General features: G+C 48.7%; 1 protein-coding gene across 1 annotated transcript in view; it reads left to right on the top strand.

Moving 5' to 3' along the window:
* Positions 1–13,558, top strand: part of SIK2 (salt inducible kinase 2) — a 33,671-nt gene extending 20,113 nt beyond the window's left edge. The window contains exons 6-15 of the mRNA XM_039721906.1: positions 1,084–1,207; positions 1,435–1,655; positions 3,084–3,236; positions 4,484–4,648; positions 7,174–7,402; positions 8,008–8,292; positions 8,488–8,651; positions 9,096–9,221; positions 9,623–9,714; positions 10,148–13,558. Of these exons, the coding sequence (XP_039577840.1) occupies positions 1,084–1,207; positions 1,435–1,655; positions 3,084–3,236; positions 4,484–4,648; positions 7,174–7,402; positions 8,008–8,292; positions 8,488–8,651; positions 9,096–9,221; positions 9,623–9,714; positions 10,148–10,721 (2,133 nt within the window). The 3' untranslated portion in view covers positions 10,722–13,558. The remainder of the gene's footprint in view (positions 1–1,083; positions 1,208–1,434; positions 1,656–3,083; positions 3,237–4,483; positions 4,649–7,173; positions 7,403–8,007; positions 8,293–8,487; positions 8,652–9,095; positions 9,222–9,622; positions 9,715–10,147) is intronic.
* The last annotated feature ends 11,437 nt before the right edge of the window (positions 13,559–24,995 follow it).

Genomic DNA, 24,995 nt, shown 5'->3' with positions numbered 1-24,995 from the left:
TTAAATTAAATGAATCCAAATCGCCTTCACAAATAAAATCTTTGTGAAGCTGGTAATAAAATAAATTTTTAAATGTGCTTTTACATACATTTATCTGCCTGTGTGCTGGCTCTGTGTACATAAGCACCTGCTAAATGCAGGTTTTACAAGGCTCCAGCCTGCCTGGACCTTTGGGGATTGCTAAACACAGAGCAGACGTCAGCCAGGTGACCCTCAGGGCACCAGAAGGGAATCCCTGAACTTTGGTAAATATTCCTTCCATGAAAAAAGTCCTAAATCATGAACAGGCCCTGCCTGCCCCCAGAGGAGGTGCTGGTATTTGAAATAAAATCACCTTCATTCTGAGTTAAGGATTCTGTGCAGGTGCTCAGCTTGCAGCAGTCCCCAGGTCAGTTCTTGACAGGGTTTTCTTTTTTAAAAAATCTATATTTAATTGTAAAATCTCAGCGTTTTTACAAAGTTTTGAGGTCAGCACCTGCTTTTTCCCCCTCGAGAGGCCCAGTGCTGTGCCAGGCTGCTGTGGTTCCCTCACTGTTATTTTTTTGGCAACAACATTCCCATGATTGCATCCTTCCAGGAAAAAGCAATCGGAGCAGAGCTCTTGCCCATAATTTCCCCTTTTGCTCACATTGAATAATCCCCTAAACTGACTGTTCAGACAGGCTTGAAATGTAAAATATTACAGTTTTTCACTTTGAGTGGCTGCTGTCTGAGGGTTGCTTTTGTTTGGGCAAGGCTGAGATTAATAATAAATAAATAAATAATAGTAGTAAATTATATAAATAATAAATAATATCATAATTTAAAATAATAAACTATTAATTATTCACAATAAGTAATATGTTAATAAATAAGATGCTAATAAATAAATATTAATAATGATAGAATAATAAAAATATCCCAAATTCTCAGCTGAAGTTGGGGATTCCCTTCTCAGTCACCCGTGTGCACCTCCCTCCTTTGCATCCAAATTCCCTTTTTCTGCAGAAAAGGATTATTTCTGTGGCAGGGCTTGGCTTGCACCCTCGGAGGCACTGCTGGGAGCTTGGGGCTGAGCTGAAAATTCCCTTTTTTTCCCCACAGAGCATGGGGGTGGTGCTCTATGTGCTGGTGTGTGGAGCCCTGCCCTTCGATGGACCCACCCTGCCCATCCTGAGGCAGAGAGTGCTGGAGGGCAGGTTCAGGATCCCTTATTTCATGTCAGAAGGTAACAGTGGCCTGGTTTTACTCATTTTGGTGTGGTTGGAATAAATTCTGGGCTAAGCAGGAGGTGGGCAGGGGGAACAGCACTGCTGGCCATGAAGAATTTGGGTTTTTCTCCACTTTAATGTGAATTTTGTCTTGTTTTGAGAGGTTTTTGCAGCAGTGACAAGCTCTGGGCTGGTAGATCACTGAGCAAGGCTAAAATTCTTATTTTTCTCCTTTCTCCAACAGAGTGTGAGCACCTGATCAGGAGGATGTTGGTGCTGGACCCATCCAAACGTTTGAGCATTGCCCAGATCAAGGAGCACAAGTGGATGCTGGTGGAGGTTCCTGCCCAGAGGCCAATCCTTTACCCAGCAGGGGAGGAGAACGAGCCCTCCCTGGGCGAGTACAACGAGCAGGTGCTGAGGCTGATGCACAGCCTGGGCATAGACCAGCAGAAAACTGTGGAGGTAAAACTCAGAGCGGGGTGAAACACACTGAAATTGGGAGAAAACACACTGAAATTGGGGTGAAACACACTGAAATTGGGTTAAAACACCTCAAACAGGGATAAAACACTGAAATTGGGGTGAAACACTGAAATGGGGGTAAAACACACTGAAATTGGGGTAAAACATCTCAAATGGGGGTAAAACACTGAAATTGGGATAAAACACACTGAAATTGGGGTAAAACATCTCAAATGGGGGTAAAACACTGAAATTGGGATAAAACACACTGAAATTGGGGTAAAACACCTAAAATGGGGGTAGAACACACTGAAATTGGGGTGAAACACACTGAAATTGGGGTGAAACACTGAAATTGGGGTGAAACACCTCAAATGTGGGCAAAACATCTCAAATGGGGGTAAAACACACTGAAATGGGGGTCAAACACCTAAAATGGGGGTAAACCACTGAAATAGAATTAAAACCTTTCAAATTGGGGTTAAAACTCACTGAAATGTGGTAAAACACACTGAAGTGGGGTTGGATAAATCATTAACCTGGCAGCTGGGGAGAGACAAATGGGAATTAGGAAGTAAATTCCTTTTGAGGTTTGAAGAGGGTGGCAAATGAGAATCGAAGCAAATCCTGAGCTTTTGAGAGGGTGGGGAAGGAGAATCAAGGAGGAGCAGGAGGGCAGAGAGCAGCTGAGGGGTCTGCCCCATCCCAGACATAAATTCCAGCATTTCTGTGGAGCTGACATGGTGATTTTTTTCTAGGATGGGAGCTCAGTGCCTCGTGCAGGTTCCCAGCAGAATCTCTGTGTCCCATCCACCTGGCAGCTCAGCACAACCTGGCATTGATATTTTTCTGTCCCTGCCACTCTGCTTTGAGCCCTTCTCAGCTCAGAACAGCCTTTCCCTTCCCTGCTACCTCCTAAACCCCCCCAAATCCCCTCATTTTCTGGCAGAACACAAAAAGCCAGCCCCCATCTGGCTGTTCCCACTTCTGGCTGTGCTCTTAGGAGCTCTCAGAGAAACCATCACACCTGAGATAGCCCAGCCACCCCAAACAGCATCAAACCAGCAGGATGGCTTCTGAGGTGGTGTTGGAAACAGGAAAAGGTTTAATAAAAGGCAAAATAGCAAAGCTCTTACAGAGAAAAACTGAGCCAGGGGCAAGTGGTTCTTGCTGCTGCTAAAACACCCCACAAAAGTGATTATTTCCACAAAAGTGATTATTTCCTTTGTTCTTTTCTAGTGAATTACCTAGGCAGGACCTCTTGGCCTCTGTCCAGGTGGCAGCCCCAGGTGTGAGGTGAAGCCCCAAAGGTCCCATGAGGTGTCTTTGGGACAGAAACTTCTGGGCTTTTGGCCTTTTTAAGCAGACAGAGAACAATTTGGTCACTCCATCAACAGGGTGCAATTTTTATTTTTTTTTTCTTTGCAGTCCCTGCAGAACAAGAGCTACAACCACTTTGCTGCCATCTATTACCTGCTGGTGGAGAGGCTGAAGTCCCACCGGAGCAGCTTCCCCGTGGAGCAGCGCGTGGACGCGCGCCAGCGCCGGCCCAGCACCATCGCCGAGCAGACCGTGGCCAAGGTCAGCTCCCTGCTCGCCCCGGGCTCCTCTCTCTGCCTCGTTCCCTTCCAAAATCCCTCCTTTCCCACCTCCAATCCCTCATTGCTTGGTGTAGTTTCATCCTGAACCTTAAAATTCCAGCCCAGCACCATCGCCGAGCAGATCGTGGCCAAGGTCAGCTCCCTGCTCAGCCCTGGGCTCCTCTGCCTCATTCCTCTCCTCTGCTTCATTTCTCTGCCTCATTCCCCTCCAAAATCCCTCCCTTCCCACCTCCAGTCCCTCAGTGCTTGGTGATGTTTCATCCTGAACCTTAAAATGCAAATATTGGGTTTGGCTCTAGCGAGGATCTCGTTGCTCAGTCTCCTGGTGGTGCCTTGGGAAGGCTGACCTGGAAGATGATGCCCTTGGGGATATTTGGTTGATATTTGAGGTGAAACTCAGCTTCAGTTACAAAAACACAGGTCCAGGAACAGCGTGGCAAAGATTAAACCCAGGTTTAAGCTTGGTTCTTTTGATAGAAAGTCACAGTATTGCAGAGAAAATGATCCATTTCAAAATGTATTCATTATCAATTTTAAGATGTATTCATGATCCATTTTAAGATGTATTCATGATCCATTTTAAGATGGATTAAAAGCAGGATGAACAAGGAGGAATAAAACACCTCTGGGAGGGGGTTCCTTGTACTGAATTCCTGCACTTTAGAGCCACATTCCCACTTTTTTCTTCAGTTGCATCCTCCCAGTTGTCCCAAGGATAATTTGTTTTCACACATGGTGGCACCACAGCTCCTGGCTGAGGGTGATTGTTTCCTTTTGGCCAGCGCTGTGGATACTGCACTCCAGGAAAGAAAGGTTCAGAACCAAGGGAATATATCCCTGTTCTCCTAATTCTTTAGGAAATTTCCAAAAAAAGTCATTGAAACCATTCCTGAGCCTCCTGGTAGCAGTCAGGGGGTTTGTAGTCAATATAAAAAAGGAATTTTAGAGCACCAGGAAGCCCCAAACTCTGTCCGTGCTGCTGGGAATAAGTCAGCTTCAATAATTCCTGAGCTTAATGCCATTTGGGGTTGGCCTGGGTGTTTTGGGGGTGGTAATGTTGATTTTTTTTCCAAGTTTAAAGGCTAAGAATGTTCTTCATCCTGAACCAAGACATAAATCTTGCACTTCTGCTTTGGCACTGGGCTGCACATTGTTCCATCCGTGACTTTGGATGTTGCTCCCCACCTAAAACCGTTCCAGTTTTGAGTTTTCAGTTCTGTTTTCCAGGCCCAAGCTGTGGTGCCCTCGGTGAACCTGCATTCCCAAAATCCAAGGCTGCTGCAGTCTCCAGGGCTCCCCTCAGCCTCGGGAGCAGAAACCTTTTCCTTCCCTCCCTCCAGCTGCCAGGGAGAGGCAGCTTTCATGGAGGAGGAAAGGGTTGAGACGCCAAAGGTACAGCTTCAAATCACCTTATTATTTGTTCTTTTTTCTTCCAGAAATCATTCCAGCTAAAAAATATTGTTGGCTTTTAAAAGCACAGCAGTGCTTCCTGAAATTTAAGTATTTAAGCATCAAGAGCTGTAGGTATTCCAGATTCTCTTTCCCTGGGACTCCCCACAGCTGGGTCTTTTTTCATCATTCTTCTGCCTCCTGTTCTCTGCTTCATTCCATTCTCACCACACTGCTTTTGGAAAGGGAAAAAAAACCCTAAAAAAGTGGATTTCCTTCCTTGTTCTTCTAAAATGTATTTTCAAGAGCTCTGAAGCCTCCTCCTTCTTACACAAAGGGGTCCTGGGTGCAGCTGAAGTGTCCAAAAGGAGCTCCAGCCTGATCTGGAGTGAGCAATTAGAGAGGGGAAATAGCTTAAAATAATTACATTTATGAAGTATGTGACTCTCATAAAACTTCTGTTGTTCTCTCTCACGTTGCACCACGTTATAACTCGAATTTCAGCAGATTTATCCTGCCTGGTGCCAGCTGGGGTTTGATTTCCTGCCTGCCAGTTTGAAGGGTTTATTGCTCCCTGGTTTGTTCCCAGCACCAAGAGTGTGGCCCTGGTTCTCAGCTCTGGCTCCTTGTGTGGTCTGTGGCAGCTGGAGAGCACAAACCAGTTCAAAGGCGCTTCAAAATTAACATTTCAAGCTTTATTTTGCATCCCCCTTTTGGCCAGGGTAGGTGACAGCAGCGAGGTGTCAGGGCTGAACTCACTTGGGAATATTCTTAATTTTTGTAGGACGTGAGCACTAAAGATTTCCAGGCTCTGATCCCTGGAAAAACTGCAGGGAGCCAACGTGGGATGGGTTCTGCTCTTCCTTTCTGCCACATCAGTGCCAGGCATTTCAGTGGAGAAGTCCCAAATGGGGAGGAAGGTGTTAAAAAAATGAAATTTAGAGGTAAAATCCACTCAATCAAAACAGAGGCAGCAGAGCCAGGGTTGTCCCGTGCAGGAATCATCATTTTCCTGCTGTTTAAATTATTTATAGCTGTTCCTTGATATTTTCCTACCATATAGTTCTGCCTCAAGACCATTTGTTGAGAGCTGCTCTCCATGCTGTGAAACCTCTTTTCCAAACACTCCTCCTTTTCAAAATACCAAAGAACTTGGAGGAGAATTCAGGAACGGCTCACAAAAAATGGCTTTACATAAAATCAGCTGCAGCATGCCAGGTTTTGTGGTAAAGGATTGTGGTTTTTCCATCCATATTTTACCCAGTGTGATCCTATTTGTGCAGCAGGGCAGTAATTACAGGACAGAGCCTCCAAAAGCTGCAGAGCACAGAAATATTTATAAATAAATAAATATAGAGAGATAATATTAATGTAAATAAATATAATAAGAATAATGGAGTATTTGAATATATAAATAATGAAGTCATAAAGTAAAATAAAAATAAAATAATATATTAAAGTATTTTTTTTGCCTAAAACCCATATAATTTCATATGGCAAAGAATTAGTTAAGTATCCACGGCAAAGTGGCTTGGAGAATAAAACCAGAATTAAAATCCTAGGAGCAGTTTAGGTTGGGGAGGTGCCTCTAAAAGCCTGATTCCAAGCTGTGGGAGGCTGCTCAGGGCTTTATCAGGCTGGGTAAATCCAAGGAGGGAGATTCCACAGCTTCTCCAGGCAACCTGTGTTTGCAGGGGAACAACATTAATCAAGTGGAGTTGTGCTGGAAAAAGGTGCATTTATGGAGTTATTCCTGAGCACAGCCCTGCAAGGATGAAATGCAAGGCTGGGTTTTTTTTTCCTGGTGTTTATCTGAGCGTGATAAATGAGCACAGTAGGTATAGGAAGGGGGGAACAGCAAGTATTGCACATTCCAGAAATATTTTATACTTGTGACTGAGCTGGCAAAGTTTTTAATAACTAAAAAAAAATTTAAAAAAAATTAAAAAAAAACAGGCCTGGAGAGCACAGAACTATGGGAGTAAGAATATTTAGTTTTAGGGAATTGAGTGTTAAGGGAATGTAAATAGGAAATGAAGAGTTGTACATGACAAGCCTTACTGAACTCTGCTGAGTTAAAGATCCCAACTGCCTCAGGGCAGGGAGTTGCTGCTTTTGGGGTGATTCTTTGGGCATGAAACAGAGCTGGGCACAAAGAGAGCTGGGCACAAACAGAGCTGGGCACAGAAAGAATGTGTGCACAGAAAAAAGGTGGGCACAAACCAAAGCTGGGCCCAAACAAAGCTGGGCCCAAAAAAATGGTGGGCACAAACCAAAGCTGGGCAAAAACCAAAACTGGGCAAAAGACAAAGCTGGGCACAAAAAAAGGTGGGCACAAACCAAAGATGGGCCCAAACCAAACCTGGGCAAAAAACAAAGCTGGGCAAAAAACAAAACTGGGCACAAACCAAAGTTGGGCCCGAATCAAAGCTGGGCCTAAACCAAAGCTGGGCACAAACAAAGCTGGGCACAAACAGAGCTGGGCACAAACAGAGCTGGGCCCAACCAAGCTGTCCCTGTGCCCGCAGGTGAACGGCTGCCTGCTGGACCCCGTGCCGCCCGTGGTGATGAGGAAGGGATGCCAGTCCCTGCCCTCCAGCATGATGGAGACCTCCATCGATGAGGGGATCGAGGCCGAAGGAGAGGCAGAGGAGGACCCGGCGCAGGCCTTCGCGGCCCTGCAGGCGGCACGAGGGGGCAAGCGGCGGCACACCCTGGCTGAGGTCACCAACCAGCTGGTGATGGTGCCAGGCACAGGTACAGAGCCCGGCTCAAAGCTCCTTCTCTCCCTTGGCACACAGGCTGACCAGCTGGGGATGAAGTTTTATGAGTGATGAGTGCAAGACAGTGAAAGACAAAGGGAAAAAAAAGCACAAAATACCCCAAAATCTGCTGTTGAGACCATATAAAATCAGAGCAGCAAATTTACACGGGATTAAACTCATGTACAGCCCCAAAAGCTACTGGGGAATCTGGCAAAATTGGCTGTGTTTTCACCTGAATGTCCCCAAATCATTCATCCCTAAAGATGAGCTGGCAGAGACCAGTGGGGAAATGAAACCCTCTGGACTCCAGCAGCAGTGAGGTGGGTGACCAAACCTTTTAGGCTACAGTTTTTTCAGGATTAAAAAAACCCCTAAACACTTTCCAGACAAGCCAGTGAACATCTGCAGAGTGTCTGGTTGCTGCAAAAACCCAGCAGCAAATCCCCATTATTGGACTGCAAGTTTCACTTGACAATTCCTTTGTCAAAATTGATTTCTTTGGCTCTTCACTCTAAGATAGCCACTGTTGGCAGGAGTAGCCCAGTCAGTGCTGCTGATTCTCACTTTTATCCTGGTTTTTGGGTTTTTTTGTCCCAGGAAAGGTCTATTCCTTGGATGAGAACTCCTCCCTGGGCAGCATCGACTCGGAGTACGACATGGGCTCCATGCAGAGGGATCTCAAATTCCTGGGAGAGACCCCTTCCCTGAAGGAGATGGTGCTGAGCAGCCAGCATGCCCCACGGGTGCCCTCCCCGTTCCTGGGGCTCAGGCCTGCCAACCCAGCCATGCAGGCCCTGAGCTCCCAAAAACGAGAGGCTCACAACCGCTCCCCCGTCAGCTTCCGCGAGGGCCGCAGGGCCTCCGACACCTCCCTCACCCAAGGTAACTCCTGTGCACAGCAGCTGCTCTGTTCAGGAGCCATCATCTCTTTTAATATTCTGCTTTAATGGCAGCGACAGCCTGGCACAGCAGGAAGTGCCCTCCGTGCTCAGCTGTGGCTCAGCTGATCTCCTGTGCCAAGCAGAAAATCAGATTTTTCTCACAAGGTGGTTTTTGCTCGTCTCTTCTCCTCTCCAGGGATTGTAGCATTCAGGCAGCACCTCCAGAACCTGGCACGAACCAAAGGAATCCTGGAGCTGAACAAAGTCCAGCTGCTGTATGAACAAATGGGATCAGAGGAAGAGCCCTCCCTGACATCAGCTGCCACCCAGCTGCAGGACCTCATTAACAGCCCTGCACAGGTAATTAACGCAAAAATCGAGCTCCATCTTCACGCTGGGGGACAGATCAGGAGAGGATGAGGTGGTGTGGAGATCTGGGAAGAGCTAACTGACAGATTAAATGTCCTGTTCTCCTTTCTGCCTTCCCCAGAGTGGAGAATTTGCAGCCTTTGCCATCCCCGTGTCAGTGAGGGGCTCTGCCAGCTTTCCAAACCCAGCAGTCACTGCTCTCAGTCTGAAGGGTGTTTGGGATTTAGCAAAGGCCAGTGACACCTTTTCTTGGTGGAGGTGCAATTGCAAGAAGCAGATTGCAATTATTCACAGATTGATTTGCAGAGTGAGTGTTAAAGAGTTCTCAGTGAGTAGTTTTGAGTGGAACTGGAGCCACAGAACCTCTGCCAGGGAAAACCCTTAAAAGCAAGGGTTAAGGGATGGCCATGCAGCTCGTTCCTCTTCCCCCTGCAGGAGGAAGGCTCCCAGCAGCAGCAGCAGCAGCAGGAGGCTCCAGCTGCTTTCCCCAGTGGTGCACAGCCCCCACTGCTGTCCCGAAGGCAGAGCCTGGAGACTCAGTACCTGAAACACCGGCTGCAGGTACCCCTTCCCTTCCCTTCCCTTCCCTTCCCTTCCCTTCCCTTCCCTTCCCTTCCGCACCTGAGGAGCCACTTCTTAACCCCCTGGGCCTTCCTCTTCCACACTCCCTTTATTTCAAACCCATTTTCATATACCTTTAGTTCATAAAAACTGGTTTTCTACCCCACTTTTCCAGCTTGTAGCTTCTTCCACTTGGGAAGAAAGCTTTCAGTGGATTTTTATGGCATAATCTCTCCTGCAAAAATATTATGTAAGGGTTAGAAGCCAATGGGCAGCATTGTGGGTCTAGAGAGTGGTTCTGTGGACAGCTGGGCACTTACTGGGTAGAAAATCTTTCTCCTGCTTTCTGGAGTCATTCATTAAATCAAAAGCCATTGAAAGCAGCTCTGCTTTCCCTGCAGAAGCCCACTCTGCTCTCCAAAGCTCCCAACACTTGCCAGCTCTACTGCAAAGAACTGCCCCGGAGTCTGGAACAGCAGCTCCAGGAGCACAGGTGAGAATCCCCCAAATTATGCAGAAAAATTGCTCTCAAGAGTAATAAAAGAACTGGAACTCTCTTTGTCCATTTAGAAATTATCTGAAAAAGCGAAGTTTCACTTCAAAGCTTATTTTAAAAGCAAAACTTCTTTTACAAGCAAGAACAAGTGTGTGTTTACCAGTTTCTCTGCCTGATCCTCAGCTCCCAAATTCCCCAGAGCAGTGAACAGCAGGTTTTAAAATACAAACACAGTGCATCTCATTCTTAACAAAGTGAATTATACAATGCATGGGGTTAGCTTAAAAAGTTGATAAAGTGATCAGAGGAGATGTGTGAGAGCACTGAAAGGGGTAACTGTGATGTGTGTAAAAGTCAACGAGCAGGATTGCCCGGGGATTTGCAGCTGTGTGAGCCCAAACGACCACAATAACTGTTTTTTTCTGTCCAGGCTGCACCAGAAGAGGCTGTTCCTGCAGAAGCAGTCCCAGCTGCAGGCCTACTTTAACCAGATGCAGATAGCAGAGAGCTCGTACCCGCGGGCCAGCCCGCTGCCCCTGCCCTGCCCGGAGGAGCTGCAGCCCCAGCAGCAGCAGCAGCAGCAGCAGCAGCAGCAGCAGCAGCCCCAGCCCCAGCAGCAGCAGCAGCCAGCCCAGTTCAGCCTGCAGCAGCCCCTGAGCCCCGTGCTGGAGCCCTCCTCGGGGCAGATGCATTTCGAGCCCTTCCTCAGGCAGTACCCCAAGGTGCAGCTGGAGCCGCCGCCCCCCAGCCCATCCCGGCTGTCCCCCCCGGGCCAGGGCCAGCCAGCACAGCCCCTCCCGTTCCCCTACCAGACTTGTGAGCTGCCCGCTGTGCCCTCTGCCGAGCAGTGCCACCTCTCCCAGAGCACTGAGAGCCAGAGCAGCTCTGCAGAGGCACAGCCCAGCTACGACGCCCTGCCCCTGTCAGAACTGCCCGGACTCTTCGATTGTGAGATGATGGAGGCTGTGGATCCCCAGCACGGTGGTTATGTCCTGGTCAATTAGCACCCGGGGCATGCTGGAAGGACAAATGGAGAAGCATGTGAATTTTTGGTTGGTTTTTATTTTTTTTTTTCTCCCCCGTTCCTACCCCACACCCCGTCGAAGTTTTTCGACCCTCGAATTGACAGGGGAACTGAAAATCCACCTGGCTGGAAGGAAAAAAAAAAAGCAGGAGTTGTTTGGCCCCAGTGGCAGGGGCTGGAGAACAGGGAGTGCAGCTTCATCCCACAAAGAAGCGTAGAAGGAGGCAAAAAAGGTGAATTTCAGAGGAAGGAAATCGCCCCTTCTGAAAAAATTCGGGGAGTCTCAGCATTCATCCACCGTCCACTCGGAGAGAGGAGAGTGAGTGCACACCTTTCGTACTTCTTGGCAATAAAAGCAATAGTTTTCACTGAAATTCAGGGTAGATTTGGGTCTGCGCTGATGGCAACTGAAATCCTCTGGAGAGCAGGAGCACGAGGTGGAATTCAAGGGAAGTTGCACTCGGGTTGAGCTCCTGGTCTGGAATTACTCCGTGGCCAGCCCTGAGCGTCTCGGGCAGCCTCCACTTCCTCCTGCTGGCACCTAAGCAGGATTTCCCAAGCCTGCCAAGGAGCTCTTCACTGGCTGCTGAAGGAATCTGGAGCAAGGGACACCTTGATTTTGTCAAAAGAAACCTGGGACTGTGTGGAGAGACCTCTGGGTGGGGATTGGAATTCTGGAGGATCAAGGATGAGCCAACAGAGACAGAAGGTAAGAGAGCCATGAGAGAGAGAGCAAGAGCTGCAGGAAATGGCATTAAAAAAATATAAAATCCACCTGGGTGGCTTTTAAAATCACCCCTATTTCAGGAGGGCTCTGTCCTGGAGAAGTTCTGCTCGCTGGAAAGGATCCACCTGTCCCTGGGTTGCATTTTAAAAAAACAAACGAGCAAACAAAACTGTGTTTTGAATTTGCAGTATGTGTTGCTGGTGGTTTCTTGAGCTTTGTATATCTGGACAATTATTTAGGGTTTTAGAACTTTAAGGATAAAAAAAAAAAACAATGAGCTTATAAAAAGTAAAAAAACACCCCTGTGAAGTGATAGTGCTGTGCCTTTTTCAGTTCTTTATCAGCCTCTATGCTTTTTTCTGAAGAAAGTAGACACTACCCCATTTATATCCCTGCTGTGGCCAAAGTCCCTTCAGAGCACACGTCCCACCGTGTGGGACATGTTTTAACTTTCTTCGTGTTTGAATGGCTCGTGTATATAGGACACTGAAAGTATCACAGCAATATCTCAGCATCAATCTGGTGATGTCTCAACCATTTCAAGGGATGCTCCAGCTCCACCAGGAGCTGTGTTTCCAGAACTTTCCACTCATGAAATCCCAGTCACAGCATGGGGGGTGGCTCAGGGAGCTGCAGGAAGAGGAGATCTCCAGTTTGGGGTTTGGCTCTGCCCCTCGAGTGTGGCCAGGCCCTTTCCTGAGCAAACATTAAGCACAATTGCAGCTTCATCAAAGCACAAAGAGCAGAGGAACTGTGCTGATCACACCAGAGTTTGCTGGAAGGTTTGGTCTTTGATCCTGCAAATCCCCAGGGCAGAGGGAGGTGAAAATCAGCATTTACAGCAATAAGACCACATTAAAACATGGAATAGGAGGTGTTTAGCCACTGAGTGTGAAGGGAGAAGGGTTTAACAGGTGACAGAAGGTCCCTGTGGGCAGGTAGGGACAGCTCCTGTTCTCCAGAGCCTGCTCTGACACTGGCCCAGCCCAAAAGTGCTCAGCTTCTACCTCTGCCAGCACAGGGACCCTCAAGGCAGCCGAAAAGGAGAGGTGGAGGAGCAGGATAAAGGTAAAGAGGCCAGAAAGCTCTGCTTTAAAGGGCTGAGGGAAAAGGTTTTTGTTGTGTGGTTTCCCCTCAGAAGGAAGTCTGTCTGACACGGTGGGACACAGACCCAGTGACACCTGAGGGGAAACAGCCTGACAAACTGCAGCAGGACAGAGCAGGAGCAAAGAGGAAACAGAGTCTGTCCTTTCACTCCCCCTCCCCTGTCCCACAGCACAACCCACCCCTCCTGGAATGTGGAATGTGTCCCAGCACTCCCAGAGCTGGGCAGTGCACGCTGCTCCAGGACAGCCCCGGTGCTGCTCAGGAGCTGCCTGAGTGCCACAACAATAACCACTTCCTTCCCCAGCCAGCTCCAGGATCCTGCACGTTTCAGGACTCGGGAGATAAAAATAATTCCGTTGTGGAGTTCTGCAATTCGTTTATCAGGATGTGCCAACCGGTGTGGGCTCCTTGGAGCTCTGCAGTGCTGGGCAGGGGGAAGCTGCAGGATTTTTTAATGTACTTTAGACTGACTCTTTCCCCTCAGCCAACAGCATATTTAACATTTCATGTAATTTCCTTTAAGCCAATTAGGACTAAAAGGCTTCTGAAGCCTTCTCATACAGAGAGGATCCATTGGGCACCACTTCCTACTCCTTTGAAGTGGCTTTTTTGTTCCAATCTCTTCTGTTCTAACGTTAGAGAACTGTGTACACTACTGTTAGAGTAATTATTAGCTTTATTATCTTGTACTACAGCCTCCTTTGAAGAGACTTTGGTGTGATGTATATGGGGTACAAATTTCATACGGAGAAAAGTGCAATATGTGTGTGTGTGGTATGTTCTTTAATGTATTTTTTTAAGGATTTAGAGGGTTTAGTCTCTGCTTTGGGATAAATGCACTAGTTTTGTGAGCTCCAGTTTGGCAAGTTCATCTGTAGTATTTACATGCAACTGATCTGCTGGACTCTGTAAAGCAGTTACAGTGTATTAATACAAAATAAAGAATATGTGCATTTCATTTTTTAAATTTCTAGTGAGCTAAAGCAGCGCCTGCCACTCTTGTCTTCATTAGGGTCAAGTTATTTTCTCTCTGAGGCACCAGAACAATTGATGTCTGCTGCAAACACTGGATTTTCTAGGCTGAGGTTTGCTCCCCATGGTTCTGACACGCTTGGGATTGTTGGTTTGCTAAATATGAATTTGAAAGGACTGGAAAACTTGGTGCCACAGCATTGGCACAGCACTTTGCACTTTCAGTAACAGAAGGCTCGTTCAAAATTAATTAAAAGGAGAACAAAAACCAGTGGAAAGATTGTCAGCAGCTCTTGTTTTAACATGACCAGTGACATTCCTGTGACCCTCGTGCTTCCTGCCGATACCAGGCTGTGATGTTTGGAGATAAAATGCAAACGTTGGTGGAGAACCAGTGGATTCTGTTCCCCCACCCCAAAACTGCTTTTAGGCAGTGACTCAGCCCCAAAGAGCCACCCTGAGGTGGGAAATTCAACAGAGCTTCAAAACTGGGGCTGAACTCAGTGCAGGCAGCCCTGCTGCTGAGCAGGCTTGGGAAATCCAAAAAGAGCCCTAAAATTGTGTCTGAATTCAGTGTACACAGCTCTGCTGCTGAGAACGTTTGGAGAATCCAAAAGGAGCCTTAAAATTGTGTCTGAATTCAGTGTACACAGCTCTGCTGCTGAGAAGGTTTGGAGAATCCAAAAGGAGTCTTAAAATTGTGTCTGAATTCAGTACATGCAGCTCTGCTGCTGAGCAGGCTTGGGAAATCCAAAAAGAGCCCTAAAATTGTGTCTGAATTCAGTACATGCAGCTCTGCTGCTGAGGAGGCTTGGGAAATCCAAAAAGAGCCCTAAAATTGTGTCTGAATTCAGTGTACACAGCTCTGCTGCTGAACTGGTTTGAGAAATCCAAGGAAAGCCTTAAAACCATGTGTGAATTCAGTGTACACAGCTCTGCTGCTGAGCAGGCTTGGGAAATCCAAAAAGAGCCCTAAAATTGTGCCTGAATTCAGTGCACACAGCCCTGCTGCTGAGATGGTTTGAAAAATCTTAAAATTGAGGAATATGTCAGACTGACTATAAAATGACAGCAGGAATGAATTCTCCTCTCCTCCCTTTCTCCCTCCAATGCTGGCCAAAGTGCAGGAGTGGAAAATGAGGCAGAAATTCTGCAACCCTGACCCTGATGGGAGCGTGGCCAAGCAGGTCACTGCGGGGAAAGAGCTGCAAGTTCAGCCAGCAGAGGCTTTTGCTGATTCAGGTGATTTTCTGATGGGAATGTTGCATTGGAGGGGAGGTCAGATGGCAGAGAGCTCATGTGAAATGTGATGAAAAGAAGCTTTTAATTGGGTGGCTCCCATAGGGCAGCAGCTGGGAATTTGAGGCAAACCCTCCAAGGGATAAAAATTGGGAAATGGAGAAATAAGGGAAATGTTTCTGCCCCCAGTGCCTTGAGGATTCCATTGCTTGCACCTTGAGGTACAGGGAATAACTCAGTGCCACTGGCTGAGGTTTGCAAGGCTGAAGGAATAGGTTCTGTGTGGACTAAACCTGATATTCATCTGATTTTGGACAGGTTGTCCTGATTCTCAGCGGTTAAAAATTAGCAGAACAAAAAGTTAATTGTGGAAGAGCCCGGACACGCAGGCAAACCAAGAAATTGGAGGTTAATCTGAGTGGAAAACCACAAGATTGAGTGGAAACTGAAACCAAGGAAGGAACATCCTCTAATTTAAAAGAAATGGCCCCTGATGAAAAATCATACCTGCAGCTCCAGCAGCAGAGAATTCCATCCAGTGCTGATAATTTAATAACCACAGAAAATCTGTGCCTGCTGTTAGAAACCCCACAGATCCTACAAAGGACAAGAGTTAACCCTGGGGGTGAAATAATCAGTGGATGGGGGGTAAAGAGTGAGAAGCTGAAGCCTGGCAGCTCCAAAAGGCACATCCAAAGCCCAGAATTCCCCCTGAGCCCAGGGTGACCAAGGGGACATCAGCAGGGATGCCCTAAAGAATCATCCCAGCATAGGTAATCCCAAAAGGAGCACACACCCCCCAGGGCAGCACGCTCAGGAAGGTTTTATCCTCGTTTTATCTGATTTTAAAAGCTCTATGTGCCCGTTTTCCCAGGGTTTCCAATGCACCATCCCTGCCAGCAAAGCTCCATTTTCCCCAGAGCTGTCACTCAGCGCTTCCCGAGTTTCAATATGGGGCTTTCAGGAGAGCTCTCTCTGCTCAAAAAAGCTCCCTCAACGTGGTGCTTTCCTGCCAGGGAAATGCCATAATGTGGTTTTATGTAACAGCCCCTGCTGGGGTGATTTATCAGCAAATAAAGGCGATGGGGTTTTGATAAGGATCCGTGTGGGGTTGGCGTGCAGAGCAGCAGCAAAACCTCTCGCACACAGGGAGCTAATGGAAGCTTCTGTGGCTCTGTGAAAGCTCAGCTCAGGTGCTCACACACATTGCACAGAGCAAAACCTCCCAGAAAAGAGCAAAAAGATCATTTTCCTGTTCCTTCCCCTATCCCAGGGCAGGCTGTTCTGTTCAAAATTAACAATTTACATCTTGGTCACTTGGAGAAGCTCCTGGTCTGGGGAATCAGGAGCTTCAACTTCACCAAAAAGTTCCTTTTCGTGGCAAAAAGTTCATTTTCGTGGCAGAGGAGCCTGCAGGAGCCGAGTCCTGTCCTTCAGCAACCCAGAACACCCAGAGCAGGCAGGTGAGGAACTCTGAACACCCAGAAAGGCACAGAAAACCTCCTGGAGCTGGAAGATGAGCCCAGCATCCCCCTGGCACCAGTTCCCCCATCAAACTGGGGCTCTTCAGCCTGAATCCAGGGGCAGAGCTCAGGAATTCCCTTTTCCCCCGGACTCCCAGCCCTGGCTGGGGTGAAGAAAAGAAAAAAAAAAAAAGAAAAAACCGCAGAAAAAGCGGCTTTAACTCCCCCTTCCCTGCGAGCCAAAGCGGGAGAACATCATCATTAACGCGGCAAATTAACAGCCGAGCCTCGTTAGCCCTGCTCGCCTCAGCGCCGCCGCACGGAGGGATAATTAATTATTCCCACTAATCAGGGGCAGGGCAGGGCTGCGGCTCCCCTTCCCCAGCGGCGTTTCCTTGGAGCCGTTGCCATGGCAGCACATCTGCCCGGGCCATCCCAAGTTTCAGGTAATTCCGCTCGGAAAGGTTCTGAAGGGCTTTAACCCTTTCCCTTCCGCTCGGGTGCGCTCACAGGTGCTGGGGGAAAAGGAAACTGGGGCCTGATTTCCCCTGCCAAGGGATCCACCAGCGCTGGATGCGGCAAGGTCAGAAAAACACCATGAAAACATCACGAAAGCATCACAAAACCATCACTAAAACATCACTAAAACATCACAAAAACACCACAAAAACATCACAAAAACATCACGAAAACATCACAAAAAGCATCACAAAAACATCACCAAAACATCACAAAAACACCACAAAAAATCACAAAAACATCACAAAAACATCACAAAAAACCCCGAAAAATCAGCAGGAATTGCCTAAAGCCACGAACCAGCCACTGAGAGGGGCATGTCCTGCTCTGAACCCCACAAAAAGGGGCCCCAGACCTCGCCCCCCACCACAATTCCACATTTCCAGCCCCAAACCACCCTTGGCCACAGACACAGATCCCAGCTGTGCCAAGCTGTGTTAAAAATGAGCAAAATTTTGCCCTTTTGGGACTCCCTGCCTCCAGCCCTTGCCCTTCCCAGCCCAACCCTCAGCCTCTGCCTCCAAAGACTCTCCTGGCCCCCAAACACTTCACCTTTCCTCAATATTTATTGGAAATAAGCACATTTTTGGAGAGAGGCCAGAGCTTTATGTTTCTCAGGTCTTTGATCAAATTTATCCTAAATATTGACAATAATGACAACAAGTGCAGTTCATATTCCACAGGGCAAGATGGATTTGAAAAGCAAATACTCAGAGTGTATCACTTCATTTCTGCAGTTAAAACACCAGCAATTTTGGGGGGAAGGCTCAGGAAATCACTCTGCCCCCTGAGCTCCAAGAAACCCCAATAATTCCGTCCTGACCCGCAAGGATGCCACGATTTAATCGAGATAAACACAGACTCACAACTGGGGGCTGGGTGAGGAGAGCAAAGTGGAAGCAAAACCCTCCATTTCTGGTTTATTTTGATTTTATTTCCACGTTGCCTGGAACCCTGGCACGACACAGCCACATTTTTCCCTTTCCCTGGGGGATTTGTCCCAGAATACCAGCCTTTAAAAGGCCAAGCTGTGTTAAAAATGAGCAAAATTTTGCCCTTTTGGGACTCCCTGCCTCCAGCCCTTGCCCTTCCCAGCCCAACCCTCAGCCTCTGCCTCCAAAGACTCTCCTGGCCCCCAAACACTTCACCTTTCCTCAATATTTATTGGAAATAAGCACATTTTTGGAGAGAGGCCAGAGCTTTATGAAGATCAGCTGTTTCTCAGGTCTTTGACCAAATTTATCCTAAATATTGACAATAATGACAACAAGTGCAGTTCATATTCCACAGGGCAAGATGGATTTGAAAAGCAAATACTCAGAGTGTATCACTTCATTTCAGGAGTTAAAACACCAGCAATTTTGGGGGGAAGGCTCAGGAAATCACTCTGCCCCCTGAGCTCCAAGAAACCCCAATAATTCCGTCCTGACCCGCAAGGATGCCACGATTTAATCGAGATAAACACAGACTCACAACTGGGGGCTGGGTGAGGAGAGCAAAGTGGAAGCAAAACCCTCCATTTCTGGTTTATTTTGATTTTATTTCCACGTTGCCTGGAACCCTGGCACGACACAGCCACATTTTTCCCTTTCCCTGGGGGATTTGTCCCAGAATACCAGCCTTTAAAAGGGCTGATTTTTTGGGTTTTTTATATATTTTTTTTTCTATTGACAGTTCTTAGAAGCCACAAATTGGGGTTTTTTCTCGAAAAGAATTAATTGTAAACTGCCTAAAAATAAGCCTGGAGAGACTCAGAGGGGAAGGCAACAGCTCCTGGGAGCTCTGCATTGTTCAGAGGGGATGGGGGAAACCTTTCCAGACCCTGAGACCTCCTGAAGAGCCTCAAAAAGAGAAATAAAACTAAAAAAAAGGGGGAACAGCCACACATTTCAGCTGATAACCAAAAGGAGCTGTGACCAGGAGCAACCCTCCCTCTGAAATCAAAGTTTAAGAAAACAAAAGAACACCAAAGGAGCCTTCAGTGGCAATCCAAACCCAACCCCAGCTGCAAACTCAGCCCTGCCTGATCCAGCTCAGCCTGGGGCACCCTCAGAGCCCTCAGGAGGTGCCAGTTTGGGCAACTGGAGCCCTTTGTGCCCAGCAGAGACACCCAGGGGCTGCCCTGGCCCCCTGCCCGCCTTCCTCCACAGGGAGTGGCCAAGGTGTGGAGTGGGTGCAGAAAATGTTGGGACGGGGCTGGCACGACCCCAGCACAAGGGAGAGCTCTGGGAAGCGAGACGGTGACACAAAAAAAGCTTTTTTTTATCACCGCCTGCCCCCAGGTTTTGGGGACAACACCTCAGAGCGATGCCTGGTGCAGAAAATAGAAAAAAATCCAGATATTCCCCTAAAGGCCTTCCCAAACCCACAGGGATCTGGGGCAGGGTGGCATTCACAGAACACACAGAGGTTTTTTTTGGGGTGAAGCAGCATGTGAGGGTTTGTTTTGGGCTGTATCCAGACAGAAATGGCCAAAACATTTCCTAAGAGCAGAGGCAGCTGCTGGGTTGGGTGCCAGGGGTGCCCCTCTCCCCTCAGTCACAAGGCAGGCAAGGTTTGCTGTGTCAGGGGTGATTTTGGACACAGCAGGGTACAAATCCTCCATGAAGTGGTTTTTTTTTTCCTTAAAACAAAATGTAGAAGTCTCTGTTTTATAATCAAAAAATACATCCAAACCCTTCATGGGAGTGGGGTTAAAATGCAACTGGGAAAAAGCAGATTTTTCTCACCAGAGTGTGAGGATGAGGCTCTAGCCCAAGCTCCATTCTGCCCTTTTTGGGGCATTTATTTCTGGGAACCAAAAAATACATCCAAACCCTTCACGGGAGTGGGGTTAAAATGCAGCTGGGAAAAAGCAGATTTTTCACCAGAGTGTGAGGACGAGGCTCTAGCCCAAGCTCCATTCTGCCCTTTTTGGGGCATTTATTTCTGGGAAAACACCAAGTGTGTCCCTAGGGAAGGAAATCCTGACCCTCCCAGCAAGGGACAGCTCCAGCTGCTCAGATCCCACCAAGACCCACAGGGTTTTACCCCCCAAACACTGCTGCAATTAAACAGAGGAGCTGCTCCCTCCCCAGGAAGATCAGCCAAGCCCTGCAGAATTACAGCGCAACCTTTGACACCTATCATTAAATATTAATAAATAATTGTAATAGAGCTTTTAATTATAGCACCTATACATGCTTCAATCCACTATTATTCATATCTGCTGCTAATTGCTCATTAATCACCCACCAAGTCAAGCTGGAAGCACCTGAAAAATTCCACTTAAGCTTTGAAAATGGCCGTGGGTTAGAGGGATGGAAGCAGCCCAAAGTTTGCCTTCAGGAAAGCTGGAGCACCCTCACAGGGGAGGATTTCTCCCCAAAATCCAACCTAAACTTCCCCTCTTTCAGTCAGGAAGGTCCTCATCCTGTTCTTCTAATTCAGTCCAATTAACCTGAGAGGTTTGGGGAAATTAAAATTTCCTATTCCCACTGGAAAGGCAAACCAACCACCTGGCTTTGGAGCTTTATTCCCCTTCCTCCCCGCAGGGTTTGAATAGTGACTGAAAAGGTTCCAAGGTTTCCCACACAGATTCCAGGATTCCTGTCAAGGCTTCCCAGGATTTATTCTCCCCACCCTTACTTTTGACTGCACCAGTAAGAAATTATGGAACTGAGGTTTTGAATAAACCCCTCAAAAGAGCTCAAAGTGCAAAGGGCAGAGCAGAAACCAACGAGACTAAAAGTGATGAATTGACCAAAAAACTCCCAAGAGGAGAGATGAATCCAGCTCGTGCCAGCAGGTGAAACAAACACCTTTTCTACAATCATTTCTCCTTTCTGAGGCAGAACTAAACCAAGATAAACTGGTGCAAATCACCTCCAAAACCGACAAGGAGCCGTCCTGCACAAAGGAGCTTTAAATCTTCCTCCTCCAGAGGAAAAATCCAGGAGACAGCCTTGGAACCAGGAGCACAAGGAACCATCGGGGATATTTTTTTTGGCTTCAGCTCCGAGGGCACAGAGATGGATTTCACTTGGCCAAGCTGCAAAAGCAATTAAGGAGCAGGCTGCCTTCCCCCACCAGCGGAGGAGAAAAGTTTCCTGCTGCAGCCAAACAACTTTAACAAATCCAACAGTTTGCCAGGGGAGATCTTTGCCAGGGAGGATCTTCAAGCCTCTTGTTAGACAAGCAGAAAAGCAACGCTGAGCTGAGAGGCAGGGCAGTAAATGTCAGTTCTCTCTGGAAAAAAAAATCTTGGGGATTATAGGAACTGCAGCAATAGGGAAATTAATTGCAGTTATAGGGAAATTAAGTGTTTCAGTAATTGAAAATAAAGAGACCAAGGACTTGCAGTGACAAAGCTCCAGGTAGTGCTGCACACAAGCAGCGCACATACCAAAAATCCTCTTGGACAGGGCTCTGGCAAAGTTTGGTTATCGAGACTCCTAAAAAACTGCCGGGAAACCATCCTTGTTACCTTCCCTGATGCATTTTTGTGGAAGTGGGATTTCACCTGGGGGTTGAATAAATGATCCTGTGGCTTCCTCTCGAGATTTCACCTTGGGGATGAATTCATGATCCTGTGGCTTTCTCTCGAGATTTCACCTTTGGATTGAATAAATGATCCTGTGGCTTTCTCTCGAGATTTCACCTTTGGATTGAATAAATGATCCTGTGGCTTCCTCTCGAGATTTCACCCTGGCATTGAGCGGATTATCCCTGGCTCCCCTGCCCAAACTCCAGCCCTCCTGGAACAGTCCCCAGCCTCAGAGGAGAGGATGCAAACACGACCTGGCATCCCTGCCAGGCTCCCCCAGCCCTGCCTTTAGGGACACCCACGTGCCACTGCTGCACAAACAAAAGCTGCCAGTGTGGGAGACTCTGGGGCAAGATTCCAGCGAGGCAGGAGGAACAAACACCACAACCAAGAGAGCAGCAGCATTTGAACAGCTTGCCTGGGAGAGTAAATATTGACTGGTTAAGGGGGGAAAAGACAGCTCATCCTCCTTTCTGGTGGCACACAGGAGGAGCCCTCCCAAGCCACGAGAACACAAAACACGAGGAAATCCCTCAGCAAATATTTCTGGAAGGTGGTACTGGATGATTGAGCTGCACAATGGCAGAAGAATCCCAGAGGCTGCCAGAGAGGAGCTGAAAACATCCAGGGAATTCCCATGGCAGGGAAATGGGTTCTCCACACCCCTGGAGCCAGAGTGGAGCAGCAGGAGCACAGAGTGCTCCAGCAGAGCAGGAAACCAAGCCCAGCTCCTCCCGGGGAGATGCTGGGCCCTCCCTGCCCTCTTTTTTCAAGGAGAGGTTGCAGGGATGAGCTTTTGCCTGCACCGCTTTCCCTGGGCAGAATTTGCTGTCCGAGCACCATCAGCACTTCAGTCAGCTGAGCAGAACGGGCCAGAGCTATTTAGGGCGTGAAGAGCCGAGCACAAAAACACATCAACAGTTTTCATCACCCCTCTGGGAGGTGCAGAGTCCACAGAAAGGCATCTGTGAAATCACCAGCAAAAATAACAGAGCATGGACTATCCTGAATGGAAGGGATCCACGGGGGCTGTGAGTCCAGCTCCTGGCCCTGCACAGACACCCCAAAATCCCACCCTGTGCATCCCTGAGAGTGGGATCCAAATGCTCCTGGAGCTGTGGCAGCCTGGGGAGTGTGGCCACCCCCTGTGAGCATTCCCTCTGTCCTGCCACCCAGCTTAAACCTCTCCTGGCACAGCTCCAGCCGTTCCCTGCTCACTCAGAGCTGCAAAAAATGCCCAAATTCACCCCCTCCCCATGCACAGCCCTTTGCTGGTGTAACAGGAGGGCCCTGCGTGGGGAAAAGCAGATTTTGGGGGCTGGAACACAGCTCTGGATCATCTGACAGCCCCAGCTCAGAGCTGCTGTTCCTGTAAATCATTCATGCACCAGAGGCACGTCAGAGCCCAGGTGACATTTCAGAGGCAGCCCTGCTAACCCTGGCACTGTTGGTGAGCTCCCTGAAATCTCCTCTTTGCCTTTTGTTTAAACGTTTTAAATGCCTCCCTGCCTGAAAACACACTGCAGCCAAAATCCCAGCGAGGTTTTACGATGGAAAAAAAAAGGAAAATAAAAAGATCCTGTGGTTTGTTCTGCCTTGCTCTCCTGATTTTCACAAAATGGACAAGTCAGACCACCCATTTCTCTCATAAATTACTGCTCCCTCTCACCTCTTTGGGCCCAAAAAAGTGAGGAAGGATTGCACCTAATCCTCCTCGAGGATTCCCCCCTCAGGCCTGTCGCTGCTGGGAAGGACAAGCACAGCCCTGCATTTCCAAGCAGCTCCCACAAGTTTTTCTTTTGGACTGCCAGGGATTTCAAATGTTTGTGAGCAAACTCTGCGAGCCAGGGAGCCCAACTGAGAGGAAGCAATTCATCATGAGTTTTCCATGGAGGATGGATTATCTGTCAATAAGTGTCAGTTTATCCACAAAAAATCCCAATTAAGCAGGGATTGTCCATCACAGGGACATGAAGGGAGGGAGGTTCCCCCTCTCCAGCCATGGAAACCACCTGGAAAATGCCTTGAACACCTGCAAAACCACCTGGAACACCTGAAACGGAACCCCCAGGGCTGTCACAGCAGCAGGGACAGGTCAGTGGGGGCAGAACAAGTCAGCAGCAGCTCCCCCAGGGCAGCGCAGAGGCGGCTGCACCTCCACCCTGAAATCCCAAATTTGACCGGCAGCAAAAGCCCCAATTCCTCACCCCAAGCCCGGGGCTTTCACCCCTGAAACCCCGGCTCGTCCCGGTTCTCTGGAGCACGGTGCCCTCTCCCGGGAGCCCGAGGAAGAGCCGGAGTGGGGTTAAATCCCGAAGTCCCCAGCAGGGACACTCAGGATGGAAAAGAGGGGCAGAAAGAGCAGCCAGCACCGAGCACAGCCTGCAGAGGAGGCAGCTGAAGGACCCCAAACAGCAGCTGGGATCTGCCACCCTGCTGGGTGCCTCACCCCACAGCTGGAATTTGGGGGGCTCAGGTGGGGAGAAGCTCCAGCAGCAGTTCTGGCCAAGCAGAGATCCCTTTTCCCTGCCAGCTTTGGAGAGGCACAGAGCAAACCGTGGGTATTTATAAGCAAACCTGTCTCTAAGGCAGCCGTTTCCAGAGTCTAATAATAGGGTTGGGGTTGGGTTTGGTGTGATTCAGGCAGAGCTGCTGAGAGCTCCTGTCCCGAGAGCAGATCCCGGGGAGCTGGGAAGGAAAGGAGCCAGGCCTGGGAATTCTCTGACCCTCTGCATTCTCCCACCCGAGCACCCCTGGCACAAGGCTCTGGAGAGGCAGGGAAGGGCTGCACCTGCAGCACAGGAACCAGGGCTGTGGATTTGGGGGATTTTGTGGTCCCTAAAACCGAGGTGAGACCACAACTGTGCCGTGCCCTGACCACTGGGCAGGTCTCAACCCAGAATCCACCACCAAGCCCACATCCAGAGGGCCTGGAGCTGCTCCTTGCTGACTCAAAGGCTTGGAGCTTCCCCAGGCAGCTCCGGGGGAGGACGAAAAACAGGAAAGGCCAAAACAGGCTGGACTTTGTGCAAGGCAGAGAACGGGGCAGCACCTGGACAGGCTGGTGTGAGGCTGGGGGGTTTCAGGGAGCAGCTCCCCACCCTGCTCATCTCAACACAGAATTGCTCTGCATCCCTCCGGGCTGGACAAGGTCACATCAGTGCCACAAGGAGCCCAGAGCTGCGTGGGACACGAGGAGCTTCACCTTTCTGTGAGGTGTTTGATCCCCAACAATTCACCTCCCCAGCAGGATTCGAGGGGCTGCAGCACAGTGAGGGACAGCACTGCCCCTGCTCACCCCCAGGAACAAACTGTGCTGTGTTCCTCTGGAAAACACTGATTACTCCTAATTACGGCCAAGTTATCAGTGCCCAACCAGCACGCCAGAACAGGAATCCAAGTGGAAAGAAAGGTGGAGCAGGCACAGTGGTTTCCATGGGTGTTTGCTGCTCTGTGCCCACACCAGGCACGGGCTGAGGGCTGGGACAGGGGACAGCCACAGCAGCAGCACCACTGCAACCACTGAAACTGCTGCAGAGCTGCTGCAGCCACTGCTGGGCTGGTGCTTTGCTGCAGAGCAAGTTTTGGCTTGGATTTACCAGCACCACAGAGCTCTGTGTGAACTTCACTGAGGGCAGAGCTGGGAGGGGGAGATGATGAGCACAGAACCTGCCCTCCCCAGGCAGCACTGCAGGAAAACCT

This window comes from Passer montanus, unplaced genomic scaffold (genome assembly GCF_014805655.1).
Source record: "Passer montanus isolate IOZ18808 unplaced genomic scaffold, ASM1480565v1 scaffold47, whole genome shotgun sequence".
Taxonomy (NCBI): Eukaryota; Metazoa; Chordata; class Aves; order Passeriformes; family Passeridae; genus Passer; species Passer montanus.
This window is presented reverse-complemented; position numbering and strand designations above follow the sequence as displayed.